General features: G+C 47.1%; 1 protein-coding gene across 2 annotated transcripts in view; it reads left to right on the top strand.

Moving 5' to 3' along the window:
- The window catches only part of TRPM3 (transient receptor potential cation channel subfamily M member 3), an 83566-nt gene that overhangs the window by 19224 nt on the left and 41296 nt on the right, over positions 1 to 23046 (top strand). For both annotated transcript variants that reach the window (XM_004591758.3, XM_058657288.1), the window contains 4 exons: positions 788 to 928; positions 6890 to 7018; positions 9860 to 10111; positions 15781 to 15955. In XM_004591758.3, coding sequence (XP_004591815.2) covers positions 788 to 928; positions 6890 to 7018; positions 9860 to 10111; positions 15781 to 15955 — 697 coding nt within the window. The remainder of the gene's footprint in view (positions 1 to 787; positions 929 to 6889; positions 7019 to 9859; positions 10112 to 15780; positions 15956 to 23046) is intronic.

The following is a 23046-nucleotide window of genomic DNA, read 5'->3' as shown; positions in this document are numbered from 1 at the left end:
CTAAATCTCAGAGAAGTTTAAAACAAACAAAACAGAAAACCAGACTTTTCCCAAGTGTCTCAGAGTGTCAGTCTGTAAAATGGGACTCAGTTCTCCATCCACGTGCCCCAAAGCCTGGAACTCTTAGCCATCAGTCTTCGCCATCCTGGAGTCATCCTGTTACTCACTACCTAGACAGAGGTAGACTTTCTCAAAGTCTGTCTTTTTCTCAGATCACCAACTGTTAGTGTGGTTGCCAGTGCTGTTGTCATAGCCGGGAAGGCAGTAACCCCAGGGAATTGCCAGCATCCAGACGGGAGGATACAACAAGGACAGGCCTACGTAGCATCCTTCCTAGTCCCACCTGGCTGACAGAGGAAGGCAGGGAACCCAGGAGTTGTCAGAAAACTGATACCAGCAGGAATTTAGGTCTACCAGGTGCACGTAACGGAGCGAAGACTGAGCAGCTGGCCCTGACCCAACAAAGCTAAGAATCTGCAGACGCAGAGCCAGAGCGAGAGAGAGTGGGAGAGGGGGTTTTTAAAGACTTCTCTCTTGCTGGGACCTCATCACCTACATCTTCCAGACGTCTCATGGTCAATGAGAATTGTTAAGAAATATTCCAGCACCTTCCCTCTCAGAGAGAGGATATACCCACAGCATGTGAATTTAGTGCAGATATGCACCTGGGAAGGATACAGCCTGCACGTCACTGGAGGCCTGTGTGTCTGAAGTTCCATGAGCATCCTCATCTGTGAAATGGGTGTATTGAACCACATGCTGCCCAGAGCCCTTCTCTTCCGTGCAGGCCATGCTGGGACGCAGCAACGGGGAGTCCTCCAGGAAAAAGGATGAAGAGGATGTCCAGAGCAGGCACCGCCTCATTCCCCTGGGCAGAAAAATCTACGAATTCTACAACGCACCCATCGTGAAGTTCTGGTTCTACACTGTAAGCTTCCCTTTTCCCTGTCTGGTTGATGGCCCCCAGGCACCTGTATCCCCTTCCCACGCATCTGTGTGGTTAGCTCTGAGTCACAGCTTCCACACATGGAAATCATGACTCCATGGCCTTGTTTCTTCAATAGTTTTGCAAGATCTGTGGAGCTTGATAAGCAACTTTCACAGGCTGCGTTTCTCCTCTTCACAGCCAATAAAGGACATGATCAAAGTGAGAACTAACCGAAAAAAGAGGTGAGATGAGGATGGGTGTTCCCTAGCAGGAAAATAGATGTCCCTTTTCAGAGCACCTCCCTGTTTAGACGGATGAGCAGTAGGTCAGCGTTGGCTCTGGGAGCCGTGAGGAGGGTGTGGAGGTGACATCCCTAGAAGGGGCAGTGTGTATGTGCAAGTACTGCCCATCTAGAAACAGCTACACAGCCTTGCCGTCTCCAACTCAATGAAACAATGTACAAGCCAGTCAGTGACAGGTGCTCACGGCAACTGACATACAGGCGTGTCTTGTAGAGTGTGTGCATCCTAGGAACATTGTCTGCATACAAAATGTCGAGCTGTATCTGAAATGGTCTTCTCACGTGGCAGAAAGACCTCAACTGCCGGGTTTCCACTTCTACTCCTCTGTACTTTATGTTCAAGGTGACTTTTTGGTCATGCCTCCTCCTGTCCTCTCCAGCCACGGAGTGGGTGTGCCAGGAGGATTGTGTGTCTGTATTTTTTTCTTTTCCACCACCAGCTATGCAGCGGTCATTTGAGTCAGCCACAGGCTCATCAGGCTCTGAGGTCAAGATCACTCAAGTGACCAGATGAGGTGCATTTTGTGTGCTACTCTAGGCCAACACTTAACACTGGCTGCAAAGCTTCTCAGCTTCTGCACTATGGACTGAACACGTCTTGGCACATGGCTGTCATTTGTAAGTGCCATTCAACCTCTGACCACCAGTTGCCCCTACGCTGCAAGTACAGCCACCAGGATGTGCCCAGATACTGCCAAGTGTCCCCATGTGGAATAAGAACCCCCCAGTTGAGAACTACCTCCACAAGTATTAACCACATGATACAAAATATAACTGTATACATGTATTGAAATGCCACACTCAGCTGTACAATTACTATTTTCCGAGTTTGAAATAGATTTTAATAACAGACAGCAACCATAAGTGTGGTCTTGCAAGAATAGGGGATGTTTTAAAATGATTAGTTTTTTTTTTTTCAGTGAAATGCAATTAACATATATCAATGTTATAAGACAAAAAAATAGTTCTCCTCCCCAAAATATCAGAGGATGCAGAAATCGCCTCTCTTTCCATATTTTATACAGATCTCTATCAGTTCCACTTCACAGAAAACCTCTTGGCAGCAACCGGCACAGACCTGGGAGGCAGACAGCCTGGGAGAGGCCCCATCTGCGCCTCGGAACTGTGAACCCTCCAGCCATTCTCCCACCATGTCCCCACTATCCTCAAACAGGGATGATAATAGTACCTGCTTTACAGGGCTCAGTGAAGATGGGACGTGTTAAAGTGTGCCAAGCATGCAGACCCGTGACTGGACATGTAACCTGCTGTAGACAGAACTGCTTTCCCAGGCCATCCACGCTGCACAGATCATCAGTATCGTAGTCATCCATCCATCAATCCATTCAGCAATCATTTATTGAGCATCTGTAACATTGGAGGCGATCTCCTCCCTAATGTGAACAAGTTTATCAGGATAACAAGTGTGATGCCATTTGACTCCCAGATCTGCCCTTCCCTTAGGCCATGATGCTTTAATTTTCTCAACCTAGAACAGGTCTTAGCAGACTACATCCCACTGCCTGTTACTGTAGCCTACAAACTAAGAATGGTTCTTACATTTTTTTTAAAGGATTGAGATTTTAAAATATTTAAGTATATTTTATGACACATAAAAGTTACATAAAATTCAAATTTCAGTGTCCATAAATAAAGTTTTGTTGGCTCACAGCCAAGCTCATTTGTCCCCCCATGGTTCGGCTGCTTGCTTTACTGCAATTACAGCAGAGCTGACCCACAGCGACAGGGACCATCTGGCTTACGAAGACCTTAAGATTAAGTGGAACCCGTGGCAGAATAAGTTTGCAATCCCCCAATGCAATGAAACCAGAGGTCAGAGTTTCAGGGTCCATCACTTGTATGATACAGCACTCGCCTTTCTTATTCCTCAGGTCCTCTGAGTGCAGTATCAATGTTTCCCCGAAACGGGTCCTGAATTTCCCGTTTGTTCATCTGAGGCAATGCGTAGCTCAAGATACCCTTGGAGCATGACTCCCATCTGTGGTCACTCATTCTCAGCCTTGACCAAACATTGCAACCAGCTAGGGCGCTTGAAGAAGCACACTGACCACGCACGGCACTCTCTCCGAGAGATTTGCTGTTCCTTGGTCTGCCCCCCATGGTACCAGGCACTATCAGAGCTCCCAGGTGACTATAATGAGCAGTCAGGGTTGAGAACCATCACCCCAGACACAGGGTTCAATTTCAAGCCCAATATTTGTGATACTTCCAGGATGATAAGGAGGTGTGCCAGTAGTGAAAATTCCTGGCCCCATCACAGAGGCATGCCGTCCAGTCACCAGAAAGTGGCCAAACTCCAAGTTGAGTCTAACGGGTAGGGAAACTCGGCACCCACTGCCCTGCCTCTGTGGTTTGCAGAGGGTTAAATGAGCCTCAGGGATCAGGACGTGAATGGAGGTGAGGTGTGATTCACAATGAACATCAGCTCTAGGATGAAGGCCCCGTCTGGGTCTCATTCTTTGTATTTCTGACACTTACGTCCAACCCCCTTCTCTCCTGAGATTCCAAAAGACAGGCCAAGTCTCCCACTTCCCAGGACCTCAGATCCTCATCTGAGCAAGTTTTCCAGGGAACAGGTTGGATTTTCCTCTGTTCCAACTGGCTTCCAGGCCCTGCCTGTATCCAGAGCTGCTTTCAAGCAGCCAGCTGGAGAAGATTCAAACTCAAGGTGTGCAGAGCCCCAGGCCAGAGGACACAGTGTGCACCCTGGGTCTCCGCGTCAGTGACAGACCCTTCTGTTCTCTGCAAGACCGTCTGTTCCCTCCACTCTCCAGGGGACACAGAGGCCTGTGGAAAGTCAGCAGTAGCACCAGGGATCCACCAGGGATCCACCAGGGATCCACAGCAAACTACTGCAGGCTTTGGTCCTCGTATCTGATAGTTTAGGAAACATGCCCCTTGGCTAATGGAAAAAAACAACATGTAATCAAACAACAATGTAGACTCTTCTAGGATGCCCACTGGTTTAACTAAGAGTCAAGGTTGTATTTCTGTTGAAAGGTTTTGACATTCTACATACAGCCTGTTAAAGCTTTTGGAATACATTCACAATTTACACACACATGAAATCTTCCCAAGTTCATGAAAACGGTTATGAAAAACACCAGGCATGGATTTCAGATTCTTTTGCATTGAGATAAATCCTTAATTCTGTTTCTCCATGAAATATTTGAAGTAACGCTGTGTGCCCACACATACAAACAGTGTATGTCATGCCCGGATAATGTGCTCTAAGGCTGCATGAATGCTAATGTGGGTCGCTTCAAGGGCAACAGCCAGTTCTCCGTGGGGCTGTTGAAACACTTACTGCCCTAGTTCTAGAAATCTATATTTTGGCAATTGTAGTTTGACTATGGGAAAAGTTCATTGTAGAGTAACTGATTTTCAAGGACAGGAGCTAACATGGATCAAAGAGGGGGAAGCCAAAACAATAACCAGGATAAAGAGCAGGAGTATGAACAGTCCTTGGGGCCTCCGCGGGAAACAAGGAGCGGTAGGAATAGCAGGAACATTTTGAAAAAAAAGAAAAGAGGTGAATGGGTATTAGCCAGTGTTCTAACACGTTGGGCTTCCCCAGTTAGGCTGCCACTTGTCACATCCACGGCCATTACATAGCGCCCGTCAGTTCACGTCCCAGCTACCTGCTTCTGATCCAGTTCCCCGCCAATGAATTTGTGAGGTAGCTGAGGCTGATCCAAGAGTTTGGGCCCACGCCACTCACATGCGAGACCTGGAGGGAGTCCTAGCACAGCCCTGGCTAGAGCAGTCATCTGCAGAATGAATTGGTGGATGGAATATATCCACTCTCCCTGGCCCACACCACTCCTTCCCTCATCCTGTCACCCTGCCTCTCAGATATAAATAATTAAAGTAAAAAGAAGTCACATTTTGAATTGATTTTATTTTATTTGAAGGGCAGAGTTACAGAGAAGGAATACAGAGAGAGAGAGAGAGAGATCTTGCATGCAGTGGTCACTCTAAATGGCCACAACCAGCAGGGATGGACCAGGCTGCTCAGGAGCCTCAGGTGAGTGGCAGGGGCTCAAGCATTTGAGTCATCTGCTGCAGCTTTCCCAGGTGCGTTCACAGGGGGCTGCATCAGAAGTGGAGCAGCCAGGACTTCAGCTGGCACCCATGTAAGATTCTGGCTTTTCAAGTGGTAGCCTAACCAGCTGCATGACAGCACCAACCCCTGAACTGACTTCTAAACCGTGTCCTGCATGAGCTTGATTTGCTCATGACCTTGAAGGCAGAGAAGAAGTTAGACATGGATTAAAGTGACAGTAGCCAGGGGGTGTGCAAAGGAAACCGTCCAGGTGGAGAGGGAGCCAGCCACGGCTGTCCTACCCAGCATCAGCGTCTACCTGAGGTCTGCATATCGTGATCTCAGTGGGTGTCAACATGACCCAGGATCTCACTTAACTCATGGATTTTTACCCTTTAGAGATGATGGAACTATGGGATGGTTGTATGCAAATGTGTATGCAAATAGGATCTCAGAATAACATTGACTCATGTTAACAATCACTGAATCACTCACAAAAAAATTAAGGTGAAGGGAGAGGGTGGAAGAGAAACAATACAGCAGGGAGAGTCAGAGAGATGAAGTGACAGAGGGAGCGAAGGGTGAATGGATGGACGCCCCTTACCAGAGCCAGCGGCCAGGCCCCCTGCCTCCCAAGGTCACACAGCGTCTGCAGAAGCCTCCAGAACCTTCCACCCTTGTGGAAGAGCTCTGCCTGCTCTGCCTCTTTAAAGTGTAGACTGTGCGAATACGCTTCCTCTGAGCGCTGTTCTGGCTCCTGAGTCCCCAGGACTGGCGACTTCCGATTCCAGTTCCCCACCGGATTCCCTACAGCCTGCTCAATGCCATCTCCCAGCCACAGGCACCAGACTGAGTCCAGACAGGAGCCAGTCAGCAGGCACACTCCAAGATACCACAGATGAAATCCCACTGCAGGCCACGCTGGGCCACGCACATCCAGTCCTTTTTATCAGTCTGTCTCCTCTTTGTTCTGCCCCAAAGCAGAGGGGAATAGTCTAATCTGGGTAGGTGGTTCTGGGGCAACAGGAACGCACTGCCCAGGTGCCAAGCCACGCACGCACTGCCCAGGTGCCAAGCCACGCACGCACTGCCCAGGGCACTGCCAAGCCACGCACTTTAAGCTGGGAAAGAAGCAAGAGGACTTGGACTCAGAAGAGGGCAGAAACATGGCTTTCAGATGAACACTGGGCTGTTTCTGTGCAGGATTGGACAATTTTCAGGTAGCAAGCGTGTCTTCCTTGCCTTCCCACACACATCCAATCTGTAAAAAATCCACTGTGCTACATCAACTCAAGTGAGAGCATCCCCTGACACGAGGTTCCTCTTTGCGCCAGGAAGACACAAGAAAACTGGGAATTGTGAAATTAAATCCCGCATCACGACATCTGGACACAAAGCACCAGCACACAGGGGACACAGGAGGGGCCAAAGGAGAGGCTGCGTCTGAGCTATTCTCAATACTGCAGTCTTTATAATGTCTTCTAATAGGCTCCAGTTTCCACGCATGTCTGCGCCTGCCCTTGTGGCCGCCGCCCTCCCCAGGCCAGGGCTGCTGGGTTTCAGCAGCCAGAGCATGGGCTGTGTTTCCTTGCAGCTGGCCTACATTGGGTACCTGATGCTGTTCAACTACATCGTGCTGGTGAGGATGGAGCGCTGGCCTTCCACGCAGGAATGGATCGTCATCTCCTACATTTTCACCCTGGGAATAGAGAAGATGAGAGAGGTAAGAGTTCTGTGAAAGGAAACTTGGAGGAGAGACATTGCGCGGTCACATTTGGGGATGAAGGGCAGGGTGGGGCGTGGGACGCTGGGGACCCCGATTGAGCCGGAAAGCCTTCTCTCCAGTGCTGCTCAAGGGGCTGCTGTACCCCCTCTCTGGCAGGCGCGGGCAGGCTTCACAAGGTGGCATTTGACGGAGCCGCCAATGGGCGAGTGCTGAAGACGGTCTGTGTTCTGGTCATGTCACCTGCTGCCCCGGGAAGCCGCCCAGCGCCTTCAGCATGGCGTGCATGTCGTGTTAGTCTGCCCCACCGATGTCACCCTTTAGATGTTGCACCTTCAGTGCCTGTTTCAACTCTGGGTCTCTCAACAGCCAGCCAACACCTGTAGTTCCTGTTCGTCCCATTTTATTTTCCTCCGACATTTATCAAGCACCAGCCCCCGGGGTCACAGACGAGGCAAACCCATGTTCTTCCCGTGGCTGACACAGGGCCCACTTTACTCCTGCCCATTCGCTAAGACCTACACAGAGCCATCTACTGTCCAGTCCCACAGGACACATGCGACAACAGAATACTACTCGGTGCTATAAGTAAATGAGCTACCATGGGAAGGCATGGAAAGCCTCGGTGTTGCCTCGGAAGCCAGTGTGAAACGGCTGTGTGTTCTAAGATTCCACAGTACATGCCAGAAAAACCCAGCTATGGGGACGGTGAGATCGGTGGTTGCAGGGGTCGGGAGAGGGGATGATAAGGACAGCACACAGAGGGCTTTTAGGCAGCAAAAATGTTGTGTAAGATGATGTGAGCGGGTGCAGGTCGCCACACACTTGTGCAAACCTATGGGACAGACAGCGCTGAGAGTGAACCCTCAGATGCAGCGTGGGCCCAGGGTGGCAAAATGTTGGTGCGGGTTCAGCGATGGTGACCGTGCCACCTGGTCGGAAAGACCCATCATGGGACCAGCCATGCAGGGAGTGCTGGCGATGTCCGCACTGTCCTCTAAACTGCTCTAAAACAATTGTCTCAAATTTGTTTTTGTTTTTGTTTTTGTTTTTTTTTAAAGGCAGGGTTGGGGGGAGGAAGCCTTAAGAGCCACTGCATTGGCTGCGATCCAGCCCACGTCCACCAGAGGGCTCTGCAAGCCCGCACAACCTTCGCCTTTCCTGCAGAAAGCCAGGGGCAGCAGCAACTCCGCAGTCCCCCGGAAACTGCAGGCAGCGGGAGAGGCTTTGGGGGCGGAGGGACAAAAATGCTCCCTGGCACGTCGGCTGCACCCTGCCAAGCCCAGGAATAATCCCAGTGCTCTCCTGACAGGGTGGGAAGATCCAGTGGGCACCAGGGGTGGAGGTTGGGGTGTGCGATGGGGGAGCGATCCTGCACATACCCCATCAGATTACCCTGGACTTCGCTGTGCTTGCCTTCTTGGGGTGTAGCTCTAGAACATTCTCCACCAGAAGCAGAGGGGCAGTGTCTGCTAGGTGCAGTTGAGTTGGAGTTTGAGATCCCTTCTGACTGAGGATACTGTTTGTTTGGGAGCTTGGGGGTCGATTCTAAGCCTCTCCTCGGCCTGGAGGATGAGGAGTGAGCACTCTAGGCCCGTCGTGGCAGGGGCCAGACTTCAACAAGCAACAGGATGCCTTCTCTTCTTCCCACAGGCTGTCTCCCCTCAGTCTTTCCCATTCCTCCTGCCTGCCACTTCTTGACCAGTGCTGTGGGTTTCCTGTTCACAAACTGAAGCCCAGTAATAAGTCTGGTTTGGTCTTTGTTGCCTCTGGGAACCGAGGCCCGCTCCTGTGAGCGAGCCAGTGGCCCCGTGGCAGTGCTGGGCCAGCTGGAGGCCTGTGATAGAACACCCAGGCACGTGTTCAGCCTCCACGAAGAGCAGAGAAGGGAAAGAATGGAGTCTCTCCAGGGAACGGGTTGGAAGAAACCAGGGTGCAGGCTGTCCTCCGCGGACTGCTCTGCTCGAGGCTGCCAAGGCGGCCACCTGCCAGGGTGCTCAAGGCCTGGCCAGCCCGTGCTGGGAGGCGGCCCTTAGCAGCGGGCAGGCTGGGGCTTCCCAGGCCGGGGCTAGCAAGTGTTGTGCCGGTTTCTGAAATCCCCAGATAATCATCAAGCCTGAAGTCGGTGCTAAGGCAAAAAGGTGATTTATTCAAACAAACCTAGGTCTCCCAGCCACCTCCCCCAGCCCAGCATGGCTGGGCGGGGGAGGGGCAGCCGCTGCAGGATCCGCACGCCAGCCAGAGCGAGAGCCGGAGAGGAAGACCGAGAGCCCAAGCCCCCCAGTTTTTATACATTTCAGGCTATTAATTATACAGTCATGATCTAGCAGGCTTCTATTGGTGGGTTTGAAACAAGCAACTTTCAAAAAGTACAAAACGATGAGCTATAGGGCGGTGGATCTTATCAAACACCAGGGACCTCCTTGCTGAGGAGTGGTCTGCCTACGTGACCTGCCACATGTCCTGCCGGGTGTCACCTAGGCTATCAGGGCTGGAGTTCACACAGCCCCCAGTCAAGCCATTAAGGCGGAATCACAAAAGGCAGAAAACTTCCAGGTTCTTCACAAGGGGTCAGCGGAAGAGGCTCCTGACACTGGGGGCAGGGCTGCGGTGGACACCTTAGCCCCAGGAGGGCAGCCCCACTGCCTCCAGCCCTGCTCTGAACTGCTCATCCAGCAAGTGGGGGGGCCCCTACGGTCAGTACATGGACCCTCTGGAACTCACGGCCACCACAGGGAGCCCCCCTCTCCCCACGTGATCCCCTAACTGCAGGCGCTTCCCAGCTGGGCTGAAGGTCTCTACAGAAAGGAGACCTCCCCACATCTCTCTCCTGCCTTGCAGATTCTGATGTCAGAGCCAGGGAAGCTGTTACAGAAAGTGAAGGTGTGGCTGCAGGAGTACTGGAATGTCACAGATCTCATCGCCATCCTTCTCTTTTCCATCGGGATGGTCCTCCGCCTCCAAGACCAGCCCTTCCGGAGTGACGGCAGGGTCATATACTGTGTGAACATCATCTACTGGTACATCCGCTTACTGGACATCTTCGGCGTGAACAAGTATTTGGGCCCCTATGTTATGATGATTGGAAAGATGGTAAGTGGGGTCCAGTGCTTCCATTTTACAAGTTCTTACAGGAAGAGGGGGGCATAACAAAAGAGACTGCTGTTAAAATCCACTGGAAAAGGTCCGGGGATGGTTTAAATGCCCTTAGAGTGTTTGGGAATTTGGCTACATCTGTTTACAAAAACTGGAAATTTTAATCACCAGTTACCCATTCACTTACTGACAAAGATAAAGATCAGTTACGTCTTGCCAAGCACTGACGAGACGTTGAACGCAAAGTGCACACAGATGCTGTCTCTGTGAGGCCGAAACTGGGAGGAGGAGAATCGCCAGGCAGTGCGAGAATGCTGCGAGCTGCGTGTGCGCAGCCGTGCAGGGAGGGGGCGCCTCCCAGAGGGACATTTCAGGAGGGTCTTACCAGAGACATGGGTGTTCAGGACACAATTTTAACTGATTTTAAAGACTTTTAGAAGATCTTTTAAAAAGAAAATGACATGCTAGAAAAATGCTTTTCCCCACACAAAGGAAGAAAAGTAGGTTATTTCAGCTCAACTGAGCCGAGTCATGTTAGGTGGAGTTGGAGTTGAACATTATGTTCTGCCACATATCAAGTGTTTTGTCACATGGCTGCAAGGAGATGTCTCAGGAATAGGATCCAGAATGACACTCCTACTTATTTCACTGTTCACAAAAAGAATCCACAGGGAAAGATAATATGTTTCCCCAGAAATGGCCAAAGATTCCTTCCAGTACTCCTTTACCACACACTGGCTTCCAGATTGCTTCCATAAAGGCCAAAGCCCTCTGAGGACAGTGTCAGTGTGAACCCAGAAACACACAAATAAACCAGCTCCCTCTCCAGGCACTACAGGAAGAAACAGACAAGACGCTGGGTGTTTTCATGAGTTCTAAGAGTGTCCCTTATTTAACCTTCTTAGGACATTGTGTGGAAAAGCTAAGTACTTCCAATCTACCATGGCAAACACCTTTTAATGAAAAGCTTCTTTGTTTAATAATAATAATAATAATAATAATAATAATAATAATAAAACCTTCCCTTCGCTTCCACGTATCAGGCTGTAGAAGCCAGCGGCCAGCAATTGGTCAAAAGAGGCCCTTGTTATCAGAGCTTTCCTGCACACATCATTGCCAGTTCAGTGTTTTTTGGACATTTGTGTGGTTGGATGTGTGAGTGTGATTCTACCGCAGTAAAGCTTCCTGGAACACAGCCTGCGAAAGCACAGATAAACACACTCAACAAAGACTGCACAGAATGAGGGATAAGAATGAGAACTTTCCTTAACCTCTCTGAGACTCAGTTTACTCATTTCTAAAGCAACCGTGAACAATCCATATGTATTTAAAATGGTTGTTGTGATGATCAGAATTAGCTTATTAAATGGCCAACAGTGTTTGGCTCATAGTTTGAAACTTGACAAATTGTACCCCTTATCATTAAATTTATGTTATGTTTTGTAAAGTACAGCAAGAAAGAGAAGGCTTACTCATAGCTTTTCTGCTGTGTTCCTAAGCCTTCTGTTGGTGTTTGTAGCTCCAGCAAGGCTTACAGCAAAGTCTCATTAAACCTATTTTAGACAGGGAAGATGTAAGTTCACAGATTGAGTAGCTTGCCCCAAACTGAGCTCCGGTTCAATTTGGTGGAAAAACATGCATCTTACTCAATTAAAAGCCTGTTGCATTATCTTCTTTGTATTTGAACCATGAATTTGAGATTGTTGTGAAAATTCCTATGTCTAAAGCAGAAAGTCTCAATTTTGAGTCTGTGGATGGAGCTTAAGAAAGATTTATGGGACCCCCCCCCTCTTCCCCAGTTTATACGTGAAATGTGTGTAGGTGGTGAGTTTGCTGGAGAACGCATGTTTTTGTCAACTCATCAAGTGGATCCAGTGTAAGCAAAGATGTATAACAGCAGAATGAGGCCAAATGTTCCCAACTTTGACACTACTGTTATTAAGGGCTGAGAAATTCTTTGTGCACCATAGGAAGATAAACACCACCGCTGACCTCTGCAAGAGCACACACACACACACACACACACACACACACACACAGTAACAACAGCAAAAAGGCCTCCAAACTTTGGCACATGTTCCATGGGGGCAAAACCACCCTATGTTAACAACCATTGCGTTACATTATTACATAATCAGATGGGATGTTTTTTGACTGCTACCTTATCTATATCTGACAAGACCCATACAAACAAAATCCACTAGTTTTAAAAGTGTTGGTGACATTGAAATTCTTGGTGTTACTAAAGCCACTCTACTTCAGCGAGGTGATTTTAAGACCCACACCGATCCTGCTCACAAGACATAATTATCCCCAGCTTTGACTGGGATGACTTCTTACTAAGGACAGTAGAGAGATGTGCTGTATTTTCGCTGCCTTCCAACTTATGAATGACTTCATCCATCTATCAAAAATAAGTAGACAATGAGTATACTGGGGGATTTTTCCACTCTTTCATGGGATTTTCAGATAATTTTTTCAATAATAGAATCACAGATCGAGAAGTGAGGTAAAATATGCCTGTAGAAGCTATCACTTGGCCAGATAAGCTAGATAGGCTACCGCATTGGGAGCTTAACAGCACAGGCCCAGATGTGTTTATCGACAGCCCCTTAGGCCTTCTGAGTCCTCATTCAGTACTGAGGAGTGAGGGGAGTCACCAGGCCCTGTGGCTTAAGGGCAGGCAGCTGGACAGAGTTCTGGGCACGTGGTGCCCGGAAGGCTCTTTTGAAAGTGGTCCTGAGTCCTTGCAATGTTTAAGCAACCAGTGCGTTTGTGCCTCCCTGCTTGCAGAACCTGCTTCTGTGGTCCAGGGCACCTGCAGGTCCAGGGTCACCTACGCCAAGTCCTGCCCCCTTGCCATCACAGCCCACTTCCCGGTGGGATTCTGCCCCCTTGCCATCACAGCCCACTTCCCGGTGGGATTCTGCAAGCCTAGTGCTGAGCTCATATGTATAATGCAGAGGAGTAAAACAGCAGTCGTAGTAGCTGACGTGTTGAAGATGTGCCAGATACCGTATCGTATGTGTCAGCCTCACACCCTCACGTCGTAAGTGTAACATCTGCATGTGAACAAGTAAACCAAGACTAACCAAGTGACCATGTCAGGACTGACAACTCATGTGTGTCTGATTATATAGCCTGCGACTCTAACACCTTAGTGTCTACTGAGAATGTGCCATGCTGAATGTTTTTACATATTATCGCATGTAATGCTTATAAAACAGGCATTATTGTTGTTATAATTGTTCTCAGTTAAAAATATTTTTAAAATAACAAAAGACTTGCCCAAGGCTTCGTAGCTGTGGTTTTTGTTTATTTGGTTGGTTGGTTGGTTGACTTTTTGTTTGTTTTTTGTTATGGTCAAGAAAGCCTTCATTTTATTTCAGTTTCATTTTTGTAGTGAACTTTACTTTTCTTGTTGGTTTTTCTTTCCTGTATAGCTGTTTTTATTAACAAGGCCAAGATAAAAGCTCAGGAAGTCTGACCCCCCTAACAGCACATGCTTCAGCGCTTAACCACTGCAGAATATACTCTCCCGATAGAACAAACTGAAAGATGCTTACAGGAACAGAGCAGAAGCTTCCTAGTGAACCAGCTGAAATACTTAGCTCCGAAAGCAGGTGCAGCCAGCCCCTGCTCTTGCTACCGATGCCGTCAGCGTTCAGTGTTTGTATGGAAGCTTAGGCTTCTTGGTAAGAGAGAACGCTGAGTGTTTGGGAAGAACATTTCTTCCCTAGGATTGCTCTGATCCTCAGAAGGTACCACAATCAATGTGAATGAAAACAATTCTGAGGAATTAAATGAGAACAGTTTCTGCATTTGCTGGCTGCGGTGTCTGGGTCATACTAGCCCTCAAGTCTTGGAGTGCTCATCTTCCTGTTTTCCACTTACCTTTTCATCAATTCCAGTAAACATAACTTGAAGGATACGTATGTGCTTTTTCGCTTTTAGGATTCTTAGTAAATAGATGATAAAGAATTTTACAAAATGGAGAAGGAGAGAGAAAATATAAAAAGAGATCCGTGTTTCCTAAAAATAAATAAATAAAGCTTTTGCAACACAGTCTGCTTGCTCACTTCACAGAACTCCGAGACCACTGTCCTGCCGAGGGAATAACCAGCATGTTTCTTCATGAATAATGAAATACAGGAGTGAAGGCCAAAGTCTGAGAGATTCCTTCTGATTTCAAAGCCCATGTAACACTTGTGGGATGGATTTTAGAGTTGTTTGAAAATTGCTCAACTGACATAAAATATACTGAGAGCCCACTGTCCTAAGACATCCAGAAAGACTGCAGTTTTGAAGTCCAATAAGAACATTTTCAGCTTAATTTGAAGGTTTCATTATCATTGATAAAGTTAGCATTAGCCTTTCTTTGATTTTGGACATTTCTTTTGCAAGTGTGATGTCTGAGAAAGGGTGGTCTTGATGAAAGAGATAGGCACCGCTGTGCAGCTCACTTATGCAGACGAGGGATGTCCTGACGTGCAGACGCACATAAGGAACAGGTGCAGGAGCCAACAGACACTCAACAGTGGTGAATGACTTTGTGCCATTCACCCTGATCGCTGTCACTGCGGGGCGCTCAACCTCAGACACTGTGAATTCCTAGCACTACAGAGAGACTGAAAGAAAGAGAACTGCTTTCTCTTCCAGCTTCCGTTAAACAAATAAAAACCAAAAAAGGATTCTGGTTGTCGTGTTATACATCACAAACCTACTTCCTGTCCCTATTACCAATGAATGGGTTTCCGTGATTAACCTAACCTGGCCACAAAGATAGGAACTATTTCTAAGAGAGGGGGTGGAGAGTACTGGCCAGGCAAGAGCAATAGTTTCGCATCCTCATCTGTTCAGTTGATATGCGGGAAACAAGTTCCAAATAACACACACACAACGTAAACAAACAGGGAAGAAGGGAACAAGAGAAATAAAACAGAGCAGTGTATTAGAATGGAGTTGGAAAGATTTTATAAACATATCCAGATGAAATCCGTCAGTTCAGTAACAGGCACGGGCGTGAGTCATTAGGCTACAATGTCCCGATGCCTCAGAAAAACGGGCTCCATAATGAATTGCTCTCTTGCAGAAGTAAGCACAGCAAGAGTGGCTCTCTGAAAGACTGGTTTGTGGTAGAATACCCAGCAGTGGGCATCAAGTCACAAGAATCACAGAGTAGGATGCATATTTGGTTTGTCCTCGCTATGTTTACAAGTGATTATTTCCTTGACCTTTGCAACTCGTAAACCTTTTAGAACTTAGGAAAATTACAGCATCGCATTCATTCTTGAAATAGTTCAAGTATCCCATTCCAACTTGGCTAAGAAGACAGAGGATAAAAGAGAACATGTGCCCCTCAGCCTGGATTCTCTTCGAGAGCCCAATTTTTGTGTTGCGAGACTCCCACGTCTAGATTTGCCGAGATCTTGGAGATAGCCGTGAAAAATGAAGTAGACTCACTCTGTGTTCGTTTTTTAAAAGCGTGATTTGAGTTACTGATAAAGTTGCACAGATAGCAGCTTCAATAGACCAGTGTCCTCTTATCTGGGCACAGCTCCCTTCTGAAATTCTATAAAGTGAACTTTCTTCAGAAGTGTCCACCGATGTCAACATCTGCACACACTCACGGCTTTCACGTTGTTTCCCCCGCTTTGCTTTTCCAGATGATAGACATGATGTACTTTGTAATCATCATGCTGGTGGTCCTGATGAGCTTTGGGGTTGCCAGGCAAGCCATCCTGTTCCCCAACGAGGAGCCATCGTGGAAACTGGCCAAGAACATCTTCTACATGCCCTACTGGATGATTTATGGGGAAGTGTTTGCAGACCAGATAGACCGTAAGCAAGTTTATGATTCTCATACTCCAAAGTCAGGTATTGAACTTCAATTGGGTCATGTCTTTTCCAAGCTCATTTGTTTGTTTTCAATAAATGGCTCAAGATAGAGGACCAACTCCTAATTTGCCATCTTGGAGGGAAAAAAGTACAGAAAACAAAACAAAAAAATATTTTAGCCAAATTATCTATGAATTTTACTTCAGGCCTGTCCTTTCTCTGAAACAAATCAATGTCTAGTATACCAAATTTAATTCACAAATGGACCATTAAAATATCCTAAATTGCTTTGTGATTCGAAGTCCTCAGGTTTTTAGTACGAGGAATGAATTATGTCACTCCTTCTCACCCCCAGCCCCAGCCCCCAGCCCCAGCCCCAGCCCTTAACCTTCAGAAAATAGATTCCTGGAGTGACTTCAAACCAAATAAACAATTCTCGGTTTCCCCACCAGAATTCAAGAATAAAGACAAACATCTGTAGGGTGTTTTCCTGGAAACTATTCGCTAATTTTTTCCCACTGTCTCAGAGTATGTGTGAGGGAGACTCACAGGAAGCTAGTATTCACTGCCTGCAAGCATGAGGAGTGCCTTAGGTCACAGATGAGCTACTTGCTTGAAAGCCCGGGGTGGGGACAGCCGGGGAAGCCTCTATATCATGAAGTGATTCAGGTGTGAGAAGTGAGTGCCGGTGGGCCCCCAGTGGTTCAGGCCCTAATAGATGTTGCTTTTTGTAATAACTATTCCTCTGGCATGGAGTCTGAAGATAGCTGTAGCCCAGAAGTCCGTTCCAGGATGTTATTTGGGTGAGATATCAGGGCATATCAGGCTTTGGGAAACAAGTTTTGCGAAAGAAACATCTTTCCCTGTGGAGGAGTCCGATGCCTGGAGCAACTCCTTCTCCTTGTCCTGAGGGCTTTCTCTCTGGAAATAACACTCCTCCAGCACTGTTGAATTCACATTCTTTTCTGACACATCTTGCTGTCAGGCCAGCCGGCTGAGCCCTGGCCTGGAGTCATGGATTAAGGTTGCAGAATTAGGTGGCACAGCTTATTAAGAGCAGCGGCAGAGGCTGGTCCCCACGCTCCATCCCCCAGCCCACCTCAGGTGCCGCAGAGATGACCAACACGAGGACCGAGTCCCCAAAGTGTGTGTCCCCCAGGGCCTGGGAGGGATGTGTGTACACTGGCAGCCACACACGTGCCATTTCCTGTCCATAAAGGATTTTTAACCAATACCCTTTCCTTCTCAAAATGTGTTATATGACACAAGAAAGACTTTTTGGAGCACCTAAATTGGAACAGATATTTCTTACCAACTCTTAGCCAACTCACAGAGAAAAAAATCTTAACTCCAAGTTATAGTGTCTTTGATTGACAGTGTGCAGCCTTTGCCAAGATGGGTTTCCTGCGGTTGGGAAAAGTCCTTTTCAGCGCCTTTTACCAAACAGTCCCTAAAGGCAAAACAACGCTTACAAAGCCCGCCTGTCGTCTTTCTCCTCGGAGAAGTATGCTTTTCCCCCCAAAGAAATTGCCTTTTCTCTTAGTTATATTATTTTGCCTTTTTCCCCCTTTTTATCTCCAAAATAAGATTAAGCCCTAATAGGCATTGTAACAATGCAACATTTTAGGAAAGGAAAGGAGGGAGGTAGAAAAGTGTCTTGTGCTTGGGTTTCTTTCTGTCCCTCTACAAGTGGCCATTTATTGATGTTGTACTGTGAACTCGGCCTAGTGCAGCAAACACTACCATCTGGCTGAATACAAGGACTTACTACTGGCGTTTTACGTGAAGGGCTGATTGTAGTTTAGAACTTGAAACCCACCCCCCGGAGATGGAAGAGCGCTGTTCTGTGTGAGTGACGTGTGAAAACGGATTCCCTACCAATTAGTCCTTGATGCTCTATGTGTGTAAAAACAAATTTCTGCCCTATCCTAATATATTAAGGAAACTATCTGAAAGAGATGGACCCTTCCTGATACCCCACCCCAACCACTTCCCTTCCTTTTAGATGTTCTGAAATTGGCTGCAACGGTAGCCACTGTTCTAAGCTAAATCAGCCAGCTTGCTATCTAGTGCTGGAGCATCTGTCCTTTCTCAAGTGGGTATAGAAGTGAACCTCAAGTCTACCCTTATCCGTGACGATGGTCATCAAGCATCCATGTCCTCTAACGGACTTGCTGTCCATGTGGTGGCACTTGGGGGCCCAGTGAGGAGTGGATGTCTGCCCTCCCTGGTCAGTCAGAGCTGCCTGGGAGACCCAGTTACCAAGCTCTTTGAGAAAGGTACAAACCCCATTGCTGCCCTATGGTGTCTTGGCTCTTTTCTGTGCCGTGTCCAGGTTAGTGTGCAAAGCATGTGTTCAGGCTGAACGGAACCCTAAGCCACCTGGATGCCCGGCCCTGTGTGGGGTCTGCCAGTCCCATCCTGTGGGGGTACCCCGGTGGGCTTCTCCACATGCTGCTCATGCGAACGCATCTTCTCAGGCAACTCATTTCTGGTATCATGCACGTGCTCCGTTTCCAGCTCTTTGGTTTTGACTTTAGAATTGCTGAACCCATTTCATGTCTGGAGAGCCCTGTCTCACTGCACTGGGGTGGGTGTCTGCACAGGACCCTCCGGGCCAAGGGGCTGCTGTGAGATTCATACCTCGGGGGGGGGGGGGGAGCAGAGCTTTAGCAGCCTCCTGTCTGGGTGGCAGTATTATCTCACTCCCGACTTTTATATGCCCACCATCTTTATTCCTGCTGTTTGCACTAGACCAAGAGACTGTCAAAGGGGCCAGAGATGCTAGAGAGATTTGTAAGGTTACTTTCCAAATGTGCTTACAAACTAAAAACAAAAGAAAAAGGAAGCCGTTGTAAAGTCACTTGGTGTTTTTCACCTCTCGGCTGTGCTGGACTAGCACAGACAGTAGCCCCACTCTAATCCAAATTATGCAGGCTGGAATACTGGTTGTGTTGCCGGGTGCCAAGAACAGTGAAAGAATGGATCTGGAAGCAGAGAATAAGGGGGCTGGGGGAGGGAGAATGGTGTTCTGCTGTATTCTGGATACTTTGTGTATACCCTGATTTAATTCATTGGGAATTGAACGTATTGTTGATTGGTTTTGTTTTGCTTTGCTTTGCTTTGCTTTCGTCGTTAAAGAAGCTCAAACTGTCTTAAGGTATCTATGTTATATTATTATCTTTCTACAGCCCAGTTCTAGGAGCAACTTAGGTTCAGGTTTGTTAAAACATGGCAACCATATGGTGACATCCTCCTGAACGCTCTCAGTAGCGTGAGCCACGTGATGTGGCCTCTGAGAGCTGGTGGGGAGCCCACTAGAGCTGGAGTGGGAAAGGCCACTGAGAGGAACAGAGCAGGTTCTATCAGCATTCATGCCAAGGCCAGCACAAAGCTGCCAGCAGCTGGACTCCTGCAGCTCAGAGACCTGGCTCAGTGTGTGGGTGTGCAGGGTGCCTGGGAACGCACCTTTGCTGCCGCAGAACATGCAGTGCCTCTGGCTTCCTCTCGGCTTTGAGCGAGACTTCCACTAACTTACAGGCCGTCATACAGTACTTGCCATATATTAAGATTCCTAAGGCTGTTTCAGGGCAAGGGAAAATGAATCATGTTCTTGAATGCATTAAGTAAGGGTCTAAAATTAGCCCTTCTTTCTGACTCTGAGTATTTCACAAGTTTAGATAGTAACAGGAAAGCAGAATGTCCAAAACTTACTTTCTACCATGACAACTGACTAGCTATCTCCACTCACTCTGAATGAAGCATATCATCTACTTAATGCATGGGTCAATTTTTTCTTGCTAACTAAAAATTTTCTCAGCTGAAATTAGTAAGGAATCTAGTGTAGGAGAATTTTTTTAATTTTGTTTTTGCTTTATTATTTAGTACAGAGTTTTTGTCCTTTTGTATCCATGTGGCCCCTGCGATATTGACTGGATTGCAAGTGTTGTTTTGGTGTGGAAACAAGGCTTGTGGAAGTGCATATAAAGCTGAAACATTCCCAGGATTTTTTTTGCTTCAAATTAATTATTTTCAGTTCAGGTGTGGAAATTGGGACAGCTCAAGGAGCTCATTCCTAAAATGGGCCTATTTATGGGAAGCTTAGAACAGCAGGAACCTGAATAGAGAGAGGGCATTATTATGCATCTCAACTGCTAGAATCCAGTTTTCAAAACTCAGGACTGTGCATCCGTTCAGTATTCCAGACTGACCTTCACTAAGGGATTCAGAGCACACAGATGCCCAACAGCTACAGCATGGGGAGTGTTGCCTGACCAGAGACTACTGCGGAAAAGAAAAACTTGAGCCAGTGCCAATATTCGGGAAGGGGGAGGGTTGTTTTGTTGGGTTTTGTTTTTACTAATTTCCAAGGAAGCAAGCCAGTGTGAGTCATGCCTCATTTTCCATCTCTGAAAGTCAGCTCACATGAAGACAATGTCCGCCTGACTTGTTTACTAATGCAGCCTGAGTCCTGGATTCACGATGAACACAGCTAGCTGGGACCGGCCATATGATGATTCCAGAGATTTCTGTGATCGACATTTGTTCCACTGTCATGATACTCATTTCACATGGATCCAAAGATTGGGCTCCATTTGGGATTCATTCGTTTTTCCTTCCAGGGATATTTAATGTATTCCTGTGAGCTGGAAACTGAGGTACACAGGTATATGTGATAAAGGTCTTGTCTTCAAGGAGCTTATAATTCAGAAGAAGCAAACTCATACTGACAATGTGTATGTAGACCTGAGGCTTGACAGAGGAGGTTGTGCTTGCTACGTAGGGCAGGAGTGGGGTGGGTAATGGGTGAAGCTTGCAAAGGAAGAGAAGATTGAGCTGAGCCCCAAAATGTGAGCACATGTTTGTTAGACAGATGGGAGCAGGGTGTGCGAAGACAGAAGAACAGCGTTCCAAACTGGGACTTAGCATGGAAAGTTGCAGGAGCAGCAAATACTTCAGTATGGTTGCCTGTAGAGTGAGCGGCTGAGGCAGCACATAACACGGATGGGGCTGGAAAGAGAGGAGTATAGATCGTGGAAGATTAAGATTCTGTGCTCAGGGTAGTGCCATGATCAGATATACAAAGGGGCTTCAAAACATGTATACTCTATTTGTATCATCCTGTAGTTCTACTTTCCATGACCTTTTGAGACTTCCTTGTATGTGTTCATCATAGATCTCAAGCAAAACTATGAAAAGGGCGTTGAGGTGGGAGGTGGACGGTAAGAGGTCACTGCTACTGAGGGAGCAAGCGAGATGGTGAAGACAGCGTCAGATTTCAGAGACGTGAAGGCAGGACCTGGGCAGAGGTCACACAGTACAAAGAATACTAGAGGGCCTTCAAACCGAGGGGCTAGAGGTTACTCAATCGTTGTCTTCTGGCTTAGGATAAAAGGCAGTGTTATTTACTGAGAGAGGATCTGAAAGAAGGAACTATTGGAGGAAGGGAAATTGGTCCAAGTGGAGCTGAGTTTGAGGTTCCTATGGGAACTAGGAAAACCATGAAAACAGCTATTTTGTAGATAGAACTTAGTAGAAAGAGCCAGACAGGAAACAGATCTGGGGATCAAGAATGTTTCAGTGAAAGCCAGGATGAGTGAGCTTTCCAGGCAGTGCAAGCAGGGGGAGAAAGGAAGTCCAGCACAGAACACTGAGGACAGGCAGGAAGGCCAGAAAATAAAGGAGAAAAACGCATCCAGGGAAAGTAAAAGAGTGCAACTAAGAAACCATAAATGCAATGAAAGTAGTTCTTATATCCTGGGAGAAATAATTACAACAAATAAAAAACAATAACAACTAATTATAAATAATTACAAGTCATAGAAATAAATAGCGCAATAATAACTAAGAGACCAAGAACGCAATGGAAATAGCTATTATATTTGGCAGGGGGGAAAAGATCTGTTAACATTCAGCAAAGGCCTAATTTCTGAAAATAAAAAACGAAACAATACTGTGAGCTGTGGTTGGTTAAACACAGTATTCTGAAATCCTGGATGCAGAGGGCTGCTTTTGTGTTCGTAGGGGGATGGGCAAACAGAATGGAAATGAACTAGAGTTTGACGAGACTGATGGCGATAACAGACGACGTTGTCTTGGTGACACACCACACACAGCCACCTAGTTGTATAGTTAAGCTATGTATTTCTTCAGTCAAGGCTCAGCAGCCCAGAGATAGTTTCAGGGAAGACAAATGGTTGGATTCATCTAAGACCAAGGCTTTGTTTTGCACATATTGCAGAAAGCAAGGGACGAGGGTTTTTTTAAAAGATTATTTCAAGGATTCTTAAAGTTATGTATTTTGATGTATAAAGTGGTAGGAAAAAATGGTGAAGGTATAATGTTGACAAATGCCTGAAGAAGGAAAGATATCTAGATACCTAGACTGAGCAGCGATACGCTGGGAATCAAGGCCCCCAAGGGTTGTGATGGTGAGATGTGGTGAGAGAGTGGTAGATGGACATTTAGGATTAAGAGAGAAATTAAAAAGAAATCTGGGGTAGCTCTACAGTTGGGTTCAAGGTGATAAAATCGAGGTAAAGCATCTTAAAGTGAGGTCCTTGGGTATTTGCCAGTACAGACATTGACATTGTCTACCACAACAATAGGAGTGAATCTGGACAAGAAGACTTTGATCAGGATGAGCTGAAACTCTGAGGGGAAACTACGTTTCGCACCGGAGGGAAAACCCATGATTTAGAAGACATGAATAGTGCCAGTGAGAACGGAGACCCTGCCCCTGGGAACTACAATGGTGGGTGTAGAAGATGTGCAATTTCCACTTGAGAAGCATAAAGGGAGGTGGGATTGTCTACAAAGTAGGTTTAATTCAGCCAAGAAAACAGCTTAATAGTGTCGTATAAATGGATAAGGGGACTCATGTGAGAAAAGATAGGAATTTATGTCCAATTAGAAAAGGGTTTCAGAAAGCTCAGGGAGAACAGAGGAAAAGGGAAGGGAGCAGGATGAGAAGATTGAGTGGGAAAAAGCCGTTCCTGAGGACATTAGCATGGAGAGTGATGGTGACATCAGGAGCTTGCATTCCAGGAATGGATTAGAGGACGAATATTATGGTAGGAATAAATTATTCAGTG

The sequence above is a fragment of the Ochotona princeps genome, chromosome 31, assembly GCF_030435755.1.
Source record: "Ochotona princeps isolate mOchPri1 chromosome 31, mOchPri1.hap1, whole genome shotgun sequence".
NCBI lineage: Eukaryota > Metazoa > Chordata > Mammalia > Lagomorpha > Ochotonidae > Ochotona > Ochotona princeps.
The sequence above is the reverse complement of the archived record's forward strand: the minus strand, read 5'-3'. Positions and strand labels throughout refer to the sequence as shown.